Source organism: Dermacentor silvarum, chromosome 1 (assembly GCF_013339745.2).
Source record: "Dermacentor silvarum isolate Dsil-2018 chromosome 1, BIME_Dsil_1.4, whole genome shotgun sequence".
NCBI lineage: Eukaryota > Metazoa > Arthropoda > Arachnida > Ixodida > Ixodidae > Dermacentor > Dermacentor silvarum.
Genome location: NC_051154.1, coordinates 378,251,944 through 378,264,217, shown reverse-complemented (window position 1 = coordinate 378,264,217; position 12,274 = coordinate 378,251,944). Strand labels below are relative to the sequence as shown.

General features: G+C 42.9%; 1 protein-coding gene across 1 annotated transcript in view; it reads right to left on the bottom strand.

Annotated features, from left to right (window-relative positions):
• The window catches only part of LOC119437482 (hatching enzyme 1.2), a 94,176-nt gene extending 82,345 nt beyond the window's left edge, over nucleotides 1-11,831 (bottom strand). The window contains exon 1 of the mRNA XM_037704493.2: nucleotides 11,633-11,831. Coding sequence (XP_037560421.1) covers nucleotides 11,633-11,756 — 124 coding nt within the window. The 5' untranslated portion in view covers nucleotides 11,757-11,831. The remainder of the gene's footprint in view (nucleotides 1-11,632) is intronic.
• Between the last annotated feature and the right edge of the window lie 443 nt (nucleotides 11,832-12,274).

The window sequence follows — 12,274 nt, the reverse complement described above, 5'->3', positions numbered from 1 at the left end:
TCCACCTCAGCAAGACATTCAACGTTGTTTGATAAAATGTCGCTAATTCATTGAGATTAAGCTGGCAGAACAGTTATAAGTACCTGTTTGAATAAAAATACATCTACACTTATGTCAACGGCCAATACTCAGCACTGGGGCCGAATTCAGAAAACTCTTCTTTCAAAAGTGCACTTTGGCATTGGCCAGCAACTTTCGCTGATAATATTTCCAGTATTAGTTCTGGGTAGGATTCTTTCTTATGAACCATTTTAGCGTAAGAGCTTTCTGTGAATACGGACCGTGAAGCAGGGCCCCGCAATAGCCCTCTAGATCACTTCATCCGTATTCGTCAGCGTTGTAGGTAAATTATGCTGTCCTTGTAATATTTGCGACTTGATGACGACGTGAAAACATATAAAGGTGTTCAAAATATCTCGGGCCGAATTCCCAAAAAGAAAATTGGCTGCGATTTGCACTTACACATAATTCTACAGTAATTGAAGAACACGCTTGAATAACTGTCATCGATGGTTCTCACGGGGGAAAAAGTGGTTGAGAAACGCACGGCCTTGGCAGTACATTCATGCAGAAACCGAGAGCATCTGGCTAGGACAGTTTCGCTCAGAAATCACTGTGTAGTGTCCCTGAATTGACGTTTTGTTTGCGTGCTAATTTATTTGCTGGTTTGTTTGTTAAACATTCTCAGTTTCCTGCTTCAAGCAAACTAAATGGCCAGGAACAAAAAGCCCTACCGTAGCTGACTAGGCTCTCGACCTCATGCGTTCTATACATGAATTACAGCAATGAACAACACATGTACAGAACACTTTAGCCTATGTATTACATACAAGATAAACTCAGAAATCATGTAGGTTCAAGAAGAGACCAAGTAAGGAATTCATCAAAACATTGAAGCGCTGATGTTTAACACATGAAAAAGTAATCGAGGCTTAATCATTGATAAAAATGTAAATATCAATCATCAGAACACATGGGCACCGTAAGAACATGCGTACAATATTACAATACCTGCAACGCTTTGCAAATACATAAAACATACTTAAAAAGTTTGATCAGAGCTTAATCATCAATCATGGGGCAAAAAGACTAATTAAAACGTATGTTTACCGCATATACAATAAAAAAATTCGGCAGGCCTTACACACTTGCACAGAAGGTACCAGTGAATTCAGAACTTTTTGATCTAATCGTAGCGATAGTGACTTGAGTCATTCATTAATAATACATTTATTTTTATTTAAAAATCTGGGTATTTGATACATAAAGGATTGAAATCAATATTTTTTTCTTACTTTAGGTGTTTTACAGTTAGTTATTCTAAATCTATAACATTCATTCACAAAAAGATATGTTTGGTGAAAGGTCCGACAGCCTTTTTTTTTTCACTTTTGCGTAGATATACATGACAAGTTTCCTCTCGTTCAGCTCCTCCACTCCTTTTATACAATATTTAGACCAATACTGTCGGGTGCTATCAGCATAACTAAGACCTTATAAAGCTCTAATTGCCATTTGTTCTAGTAAGAACAACTTTTTCAGATGCGACTGAGAGATATTCCCCAAACAAGTAACCAATGCTGCAAATGAGATTGGATTATCGCAAAATACAAGGTGGTCTTAAAGCTGGTGGGAATTCGGTTACGTAACTTCCACAATGCTCCTGTAACCCTTGACACCTTCAAATTGACATGATTTACGTGCTCATTATAGGAAACGTGCTCATGAAAAACTTCACCTAAATACACTTAAAAATTTAATGCTGCTCGTCGGCTGTAGTAACTCATCGCTAAAACAAAGAATAAAATTGCTTGGGAGAACAGTATCTCGTGCTTTGTATAATATGTACTTGGCTTTGTCAGCATTTTGCTGCAATTCATTTGTACTAATCCAGCGTGATAGTTCATTGGGCCACATATTTGCCTCTGATTCTAGTTTACATGGATTATCACCAGAAAAGAATACGTTAGTGTCGTCAGCAAAAAGCGGTATTTCTTGTGCATCAATAACGTTAGGTATGTCGCTTATATTGAACAAAAAAAGAAGCGGCTCTAAAATAGAGCCCCGTGGTACTCCTGTCCGCATTTTGCAAAGGCCTGAGGAAGTATCGTTTAATGCAACAAATCGTATACGTTAAGTCAAGTAGATTTTAATGAATTTGTGAGCCTGTACCCTGTGTCATATTATATTTCTGTTCAGCCGAATATTATGCTTTACCGATTCGAAAGCGTTTTTAAAGCCACGGAAGATTCCTACCGTGTGTGCTTTTTCTTCAAGATGTCCATACGCTTTTTTTCACCTGAAGTGAAGCTAATTTGGTGACCCTTTCCTTTTGGAATCCGAATTGATGCGGTACTATAAAATGAATTGTAAAAATTCAGCTAGCCGCACGTAAAGTAGACGTTAAATTATTTTAGCAAATATACTCAGTACCGAAATAAGACGATAGTTGTTTAAGACATTTTGTGCACCACCTTTATGGACAACGGTGACACGTGCAACGTTTAGTTCATCAGGGGAAATACCCTTCACGTAAAATTCATTTACACACATGACTAGGTGGAACAGCTATAGATGAACTTACATATTTGATCGGGCCCACCTTTAGTTCATCTGGTGCGGAAGCAGTAAGGGTAATCAGGGAATTAATGATGTTAGTGATTTCAAACTCGTCTGTAGGCTTTAGGTAGACACTGCCTTCCGCGTTTATCTTTATATACCTTGATGTGTCCTGCTGAAGCTTAGGTGAGCTATTTGTAAAGCCACAAGCCAAAACGTGCTCATTAAATTTATTTGACCAGCTCCCGCCTTAAATACATCACTCCCTATATTTCCAATTCAGTTGGAACCACACTATAAGGCACATTATTTACCTCACTAAACACTTTCCCAAATTTATGAGGATGGTCCACAGTCTCAAACTTGCATGCGTAATAGCTGTCTTTCGCCTTGCTAATGCTTGAGTTGAGTTTGTTTCGAAATTTCTTGTATTCTTGAAGTTTCTCCGGATCCCTTACATTTATAAATTCCGCAAAAAGTCTCTTCCTTTCTTTTATGCTATTATAAAACGGCACTGTCATCCTAGGCTTCCTCGCCTTCTTTCGCTTTTTCCAAGCACAAGGTTGCAGATGCTTTTGTATAGACATCTGTAATGATGCTATTAAAGATAGAAAACAAACGCTAACATTCTTTTTCATTAAGTACAACTGGCCAGTCAAGATTTATTATGTCTGCTTTAAAACTAGCTATCATTTGATCATTTATTCTTCTGTCTGAAGTTCGACAGATTGTGTGAAATTTAGCAGGTATCCACCAAAAATACAAAATATAAGCTAAATGGTCACAACATCAAGTGTCAACACACCAGATACTGAGTTGTTTACAGTATTGTAAAAACAAACATCTGTCAAATTTTGACTGTTTGGCGAGATTCACGAGACACATTTCATAAGGTTTTTATAACCGTAAGACAACACAGTGCAGAGATATACATTTAGAGCACTGCCTCTACACGTCAAGTCAATCTTTCTGTCACCTACAGTTATTGACTTTTACATGGAATGCGACACAGAAGTATTTTTAACACCAAAGTGTTTTATGCCGGGGTCCACCATCACCTTCCTGCAACGGATGTGACGTCGGCCCTAACGCGTGAATTAGGTTCTCTCTTGACTTTATTTTGACAGCGAAATACAGCATCATGACACCAACGAGCGCCGAAAGTGAGCGCTTCGGTAGTCTCAGCGCAGCGGAGGTTCCGACGCGGTGTAGCCTGGTGTAGGCCTTCTGCTAAGGTGACGACCCAGTTTCCGCACTTGGTTTGTATTTCGCGTCCGATTAGCCTGTGACGCCTCGTCGCCTACGGAGTGCCGCTTCAACATGCATCAGCAAGGCTTACACGCCGCCTACTGCTTTGCTTGCGATGGCACCAAGAAAACGGCTGCGCTAAGTGGCGCAGAAAGGCAACGACGTCGTCACGTCGACGGGCGATTCTCGCTTTGGTCCGTCGAGAATGCCAGCGTGAACCAGAACGCCTTCGCGCGTTCGTGGCGCACGTTGCCAACTATGCCATTCGAATTCCCGTAGCTGAGCGCGTCGCAACTCAACTGGCTGCCAAAGCACTACGGAGCCGGACCAAAATGCTCGTACCTTGACCGAAGCGACTCTGCAGCAGGACGCCGCTCGCTAACAGGATGCCGCGCGCCAATCAAACCTGCAACACGGTCGCCAACCCGAAAATCGTGCGCCTTTTGCGGCAGCGGACCGTGAGTTCACGAATCAAACATGCAACCGCTTCTGTGAAGATACGTTTTGCTCTCGTGTTACACCGATTCCTATGAAAGAGGGATCAACTATATTTTTTCTAGTAACCAATAAAACACTGCGTCTTACCCGAGGAAGGCCCGTATACGACAATTATAACAGTATCATAACAAATTACAGTAAGTATCTAATAATCACTCGTAATCGAAGAGTATTCTCGAATAAGCGCCCAATTCACAAAATTTGGATAAAGAAAATCCCACGCCCCTCTTTTTTTCCATTTCTAAACAAACCAAAATGTTGGCATCCGTGAAAGTAATAAACATCAATTATGCTGGAAAACCACGTCTCAGTAAAACAAAGTGCACTAAATTTCACAGAACACTTTTCAAAACACAACTGAAGTTGTTCCGTCTTATTCCTTAAGCTGCGTATATTCAGGTGGAACACAAACAATTCCTTATGTACTGAACAGTTTACAAATACGTAGTCATTTACATACTCTATAGAGTATGAATCTCCGTCCATCGCGGTGAAGCTATCGATAGCTACCAGTCATTACACTACACAGCTCAAATTATTTTGACAAAATTATCCTCAGATCATATTTGCAAAGCTGTTTGACCCACTTGATTTCTCGCAAAGAGCTTGCCATTTCTCTCTTATACAAAATGATTACCATTTCCTGGGCCTTAACAGTCTACAACAATGTCTTATAGTAGACTGTTAAGTTTTCATGTAGTTTGACATGCGATTTTTTTTCTCTCCGCAATTTGGCTTACGTTTTACCTTTTTCATTGTGTCTTTGTCGACATAGATGCAAATCGAACTGTAATAGGAATAGCTTTGCCTGGACGTACCGGTAATCAGTGTATACCTTCAACTATGGTTTCCGGAACTTCACCCTTGATTTCTTTATAAGTTATCTAACAGAAAACCAATTAGTGCACGTAAAACACTTAAAATCATCCCAACAATATGTATGTGCGGGAGTTCTGCAAGGATCAGTTCTGGGCCCTGTATTATTTTCCCTTTACATTAAAGATTTCCCTCTCTGTTCGGCGAATTATAAAACGGTGATGTATGCTGATGACATTCCAATATTATTTATAGGCAACACACTAAGTCAAATTGAGGCTACGACCACCGACTTATCTCACACCTTCGCATGCTTTAAAGCTAATAAACGGACAATAAATGCTGCTAAAACAAAACAAGTTCTGTTTAGGTCAAGACACAAACGTATCATAGATACTCAATTACTTCTTTGCTTTGATAACGTTATGATTGAGCAATTTTATGCCATTGAACACCTTGGTGTAACCTTAGACATCAACCTTAACTGGCAGAAACATTCATACATTGTGCGCTAAGCTTGCTTCAGCTTGTTACGTTCTACTCAGGACTAGGGGGCTCCTGGACATACCTGTTCTGAAAGTAATTTATTTTTCTATTTTTCATTGACACTTGACCTACTGCTGCGAACCCGTCGGGGTGGCTCAGTCAGCTAAGGCGTTGCGCTGCTGAGCCCGAGGTCGCGGGATCGAATCCCGGCCCCGGCGGCCGCATTTCGATGGAGGCGAAATGCAAAAACGCCCGTGTGCTTGCGTTGTAGTGCACGTTAAAGAACCCCAGGTGGTCGAAATTATTCCGGAGCCCTCCACTACGGCGTGCCTCATAATCAGAACTGGTTTTGGCACGTAAAACCCCAGAAAGAAGAAGAAGAAGACCTACTGCTGCGAGTCGTGGGCCCGTGCACAACATCATTGGACAGTATACAGTGGCACCTGGAAATACGATAAAGTTATGCAGCTTGTTCCTTTTATTTGTCTTTTCTTAGCTTCGTTTTGTGCTACCCACGCTTACATTTCCGGTCTTACTTCTGTTGATTGGCCGATATGTTTATCACACGCCTCATTTCCATTTTTTCTGCGTAAGTGCCTTCTGGAGTAGCTTTTTTTTATTGCTTCTCGATTTATCCGGCATCAAAAGTAATCAAGTTGTTCACCGGGCAGTCTAATACAAACACCTCGTCAAGAATGCATTCATGCATAAGGGGGGGGGGGGGGTTAATCACTTATTGAGTGACTATTCGTGCTATTATTGTTGTGGTTTTGAAGAACTTTACCCGTTCTCATCTAAAGCTACGGCGACCCTTCAGTACAGACTGTGTCTATAAAGACTAAGGTATAGGCAATCAGCGCAGGTCAGGAACCACTACGGTATTTTGAGTATGCAACTAAAATAGGCTACGGCCGTCTGGTATTGATGGCAGGAAAATCACAACATTTTCAACGATAACCGGCGCGCATCTGTATCAACGCTTGGTATCGTCCAACGCGTCCACCCAAGCTCTGTGCATGGCCAGACCCGTAGCGAGGAGCGCGTGCGCGCATTCGTCGACCTTGCATAAGTTCTATATAGCACGCCGATGTACAGTCAAGTCGGACGCTTGGCACATGTGCCTCAACGTGAGCGGTGAATTAGGAGATTGGAAATCGGCAGCCACCTACTACAGAAACCTGTTTGCTCCGCCGGGCTGCAGGCTATGTATTATGACACTGATATTTGACACTCGAAGCTTCAGCGATTTTTGCACATACCGCGTGGCGTCGTGAAATCTGTCTCATCGCATTTATATTCGACGATATAATGTGCACTGGTAGTATACGCGCTGTCCATCTCGTGCTGATCATTAAGCCCCGCTGGCTGCAAAAGTTATATCTGCTAGTGCGATTGCCTCCCCTGCATTCGAACCACACTGAACTTTGTTTCTCTACCTTATCACCTTCTGCGAATAATCGTCCCTAATCGCTTTCCCGTGTATAAAGTTGTGCACCCGCCGCGCAATATCGCAGGCTTTACACGTCCGCGTTCACGCCACGGCCAGCGCCTTATCTGTCTACTCACTTCGTCCCGTCCTAGCGCTGTTTGTTCCCTTACCAATGATGTACCAGCCAGCCCAGACCAGCACACTCCTTCAGAACTGATTATGTTTAATTTCAGCGCTCAATCAGCTGTAGAAGCCTGTTTTCAATAAGCTTCATGTTCATAATTAAGGAAAGGGGAATAGAAAGTGAGTGAATAAGGCAATTTTCTTCAGTAGAGAGGCCAAGTGCAGAAACTCCCAACTCCAGAAGCTGCGCAAGAAACAACGATAACTGAGTCTTCTACACGACTGCCTGCGGTATAGCGGCACTCCACATGAACCATTATCTCACGTACGAAATGTTCGTGCAATGCTAGGTGCACTCGTCAAACTTACTGTTCGCGATCGACGATAAGCAGGTGCACTCCAGATCGGACAAAGCGAGTGTCATGCGCCAATAAGCACTTTGAAAAGAAATGCTTGCATAGCTGCTGTTAAGGCCGGCGACTTTCAGTTCTGTCTTTTATTTATTTGCATGTAGACGGGCATATGGAGACTTTGCAGAAAAAGTTTCCATATATGTGGAGGCCTGGGGAGTGTGCACGCTATCGTTAGCAAGATGGGTGGTTTTAAAGGTAGTCTTACGGCAAAAAGATAGCAAAGGGAGGCCAAGCTGTTTCATTGACGTAGTGCTATAGCGGTTGTGTTATAATTAGAAAAGATAAAACAAACAGCGTTATTTTGGTCAAGTTCTAAGAAAGCAATTAGGTGATCATGTCCGGGATCCCACACAGATGTAGCATATTCTAATTTATGCAGTATCAAAGTTTCATGCAATAGCTATTTTAGATCACATGGAGCTGTAGATAAGTTATGACGCCGGTAGCCTAAAATGCGGTTAGCGTTGTTAGTAACGTACTGGGTCTGAATTTACCATGACAGCATAAGAAGAACGATACAAGATTCGATATAACTTTTCAAGTGGTGTTTCACATGAAAAAGCGTCTACTGGAGTGAAGAATGAATTAGACTCAAGTAATTTGGCAAAGCTAAAGAAAATTCTATGCTACAATAGTTTACAACAGGTACTAGTCGTGGAAATAGGATGGTAATTAATGCGCGAGTTTTTTTACCTGACTTATATAGAGGAACCACCTTCCCGCTCGTGCATTCGTTATACAGTGTGGACGTACCTAGAGATTGCTCAAAAAGCTTTGAAAGCATATTTGAACTATTAACACTAGTACTTTATAAAAAGTTAGTGTTAACAGCTAAGTCAAACCAGGAAGAAGAACTGTTATTCAGCGAATTAGTTAATTTTAGAACACGAGATATTTCAACAGTGATTGGAGGCATTTGCACATAGTCCTATTTATGTGGGGTGGGCAAAACACTTTTACACGTTTTAGAAAAGTTTTTCACAAATGTTTCGTTTAAAACAGTAGCACACCCGAGGGGTCATCCATTTTAATCTGATCACTAGATGATGGGTTGATCATTCTGCAAAACTTTTTAGCATTCCTTGTTAGGCAAAATTGTTCGTAGGAAGCTCGAGTGCAGTTACATAAGCATCAAATGCTGCTTTGTAAGTAGCCCATCTTGATTCAGCGGGCGAGTTATAGCCAAACGAAAAAACTTTCTTTCTATTAGCAAGGCGCCTCATCTGGGGACGATACCAGGGTGCTTGAGGGTTTAAAGTAATAATGGAAATTGTTTCATTGGTTATTTCAATTGCTATAGATAAAAACAAGCGCCAGTTACGCTGAACGTATTGATTGTCGAAATCTTGTAAGAATACATTAAGAAATAAGATTAATTCTCTGTTAATTGCATCAAAATGAGCCCTTTTATAGTCGCGTATAGTCTTCGGTTCTTAATGAGTTTAAGACTAGGCGAGTTAACAGTGAAATGAAGGAGACAACGCCAGGTGAATGCGTGGTTCCGGATACCAGGTCAGGATGCGATGTTAAAATTAGGTCGAGGGTATTCGCTATATTACCGCAGGATTGCGTAGCACCAGTTAGCAGTTGTGAAAGTGAACAAGAGCTCGTAATAATTAGCTTCTTGCAAAAAATGTGATAACGAGGGTGGGTCAGTGTTCTATGCAATATTTGGAAAGTTGAAATTGCCAATGACCACTACGGCCGCTAAAGGAAAGTGGTTGCGAACATGATAAACAGTGTCATGATATTCATTAGTAAACGAATATGACGTAGAGAGAGGTTGGTAGAACATCATCATCATCAGCATATATTTATGTCCACTGCAGGACGAAGGCCTCTCCCTGCGATCTCCAATTACCCCTGTCTTGCGCTAACGTATTCCAACTTGCGCCTGCGAATTTCCTAACTTCATCATCCCACCTGGTTTTCTGCCGTCCTCGACTGCGCTTCCCTTCTCTTGGTATCCATTCTGTAACCCTAATGGTCCACCGGTTATCCATCCTACGCATTACATGGCCTGCCCAGCTCCATTTCTTCCGCTTAATGTCAACTACAATACCGGCTATCCCCGTTTGTTCTCTGATCCACGCCGCTCTCTTCCTCTCTCTTAACGTTACTCCTAAGATTTTTCGTTTCATCGCTCTTTGTGCGGTCCTTAACTTGTTCTCGAGCTTCTTTGTTAACCTCCAAGTTTCTGCCCCATATGTTAGCACCGGTAGAATGCAATGATTGTACACTTTTCTTTTCAACGACAGTGGTAAGCTCCCAGTCAGGATTTGGCAATGCCTGCCGTATGCACTCCAACCCAATTTTATTCTTCTGTAAATTTCTTTCTCGTGATAAGGGTACCCTGTGAGAAATTGACATAGATAAACGTACTCCTTTACAGACTCTAGAGGCTGACTGGCGATCCTGAATTCTTGTTTCCTTGCCAGGCTAGTGAACATTATCTTTGTCTTCTGCAAATTCATCTTCAACCCAATTCTTACACTTTCTCGATTAAGGTCCTCAATCATTTGTTGTAATTCGTCTCCATTGTTGCTGAATAGGACATTGTCATCTGCAAACCGAAGGTTGCTAAGATATTCGCCGTTGATCCTCACTCCTAAGCCTTCCCAGTCTAAGAGCTTGAATACTTCTTCTAAGCATGCAGTGAATAGCATTGGAGAGATTGTGTCTCCTTGCATGACCCCTTTCTTGACAGGTAACTTTCTACTTTTCTTGTGGAGAACCAAGGTAGGTGTGGAATCCTTGTACATATTTTCTAAGATATTCACGTATGCATCCTGTACTCTTTGGTTACGTAATGCCTCTATGACTGCTGGTATCTCTACTGAATCAAATGCCTTTTCATAATCTATGAAAGCCATATAGAGAGGTTGATTGTACTCTGCAGATTTCTCGATTACCTGATTGATGACATGGATATGATCCATCGTATAGAATATCCCTTCCTGAAGCCAGCCTGTTCTCTTGGTTGGCTGAAGTCAAGTGTTGCCCTGATTCTATTGGAAATTATTTTGGTGAATATTTTATACAATACTGAAAGCAAGCTAATGGGTCTGTAATTCTTCAATTCTTTACCGTCTCTCTTCTTATGGATAAGTATAATGTTGGCATTCTTCCAGCTCACTGGTACATACCTAGTAGAACATACCTAGTATTATATTTTGATCACCAAGGATAATGGAAGCCCAAACTGTTTCAAGGTCACTGACAACGTCGATCGCAGATGAAGGTAAGTCTTTAGATAATGCTCTATGCAGTGCGATCGCAACGGTATACAGTGAAATTTTGCACACCATGAGTTTATGGTCACTGACATTTCTGACAGTAGGATACCGTGAAATTTTGGGCACAACGAAAAAGTCATGAAAAAATTGATCGTCACTGACATTTCTGGAAGAATTTTTTCTTAGTTTCCGTACTGCTTTTTATTTTTGTTTTAGGTGTCTGTAAACACAGCGCACTGATCACTTGATTGATTGGTTGGTTGTTTGAGTGACTGATTGATCTCAACTTGGAAATCGGAACACCAGGGCAATGAGAGACGCCGTAGCGTCTCATTGCCAAGGGATTAATTTTGGTCACCTCAAAGAGTTCTTCATCTTGTACGGGAAACTCAGCACACAAGTGTTTTTGCAACCCGCGTCCACTGGAATGCAGCCGCTGATGCCTGGAATCAAACTAGTAACGCCGTTTTCGGCAGCAGAACGATGTATTGATACACCGCGGCGGATAAACTCAACGCAAACTGCGCGCCCCGGTTCAAAGCACTTTGCACCGGTACCAGTCTGCCTCGTTCTGAAGTGTCGGCATCTTCCTAGCAAAACTAACAACGATTGACCCCTGTAAAGCCGATGGCTGAAAGCTGCATCGACCAACCGGTGAGCTGTCAGCCACTGCAGCTGATGGCTGGCAGCTCACTGAGAGGGTGAAAGCGAGCGTAAAAGACAAACGCACTTGCCACCGCTGTCTTCCACACGCTGTCCACTTCCGCGCAGTGCGTGCAAGACAGCCGGCGCTATACGATAAGCACACGAGATGCGCCCCCCACCTGTGTTGTTGGGGTTGTAGACGAAGAACGGTTGCCTGGTGCGCACGGGCCGAGCGGATACGACGCACAGCAGCAGCAGTAGCACAGCGGCGCAGAGGAGAACGTGCGATGGGAGAGCGGCCATCGGCGCGAGTATCGCTGAGCACGCCGATCGGAAGGACAATGGCGGCTGCCCGGCACAGCACGGCCGTCGCCTGTCGAGCTCTGATCGAGAAGAGTCGCGGGCGTCGCTCAGCGTCAGGAATCTGCACGACCGCTTGACGTCACGTCAATCGCATTAACGCGGGAGATAGGGGAGAGAGAGGCCCGCGGCAGGGCCCCGCGATATCGGAGACGGACGCGGTATGCACGCGCGCTTTTGTTGCGGCAGACGACACACCGCGCCGTACAATTGTCTTCCGGACTGCGTTTCAAATTACCCTTATTACAGCAGTAACTGAAGCGCAAGCAAACAAACGCACGAACACGTCGAAAGGCCATGTTCACGCGCTTCTACCATTCACTGAAGCATCCGGTGAACTCGGCTGTTACGTAAGTTGCGGCAACAAAAATATCGGAGTGTGAACGTGTCACTTGTGTGGCATGGCGAACGAATCTCAGAAACTAGAGGCTGGTTGAATAGGCCATATCATTCGGGAGGAC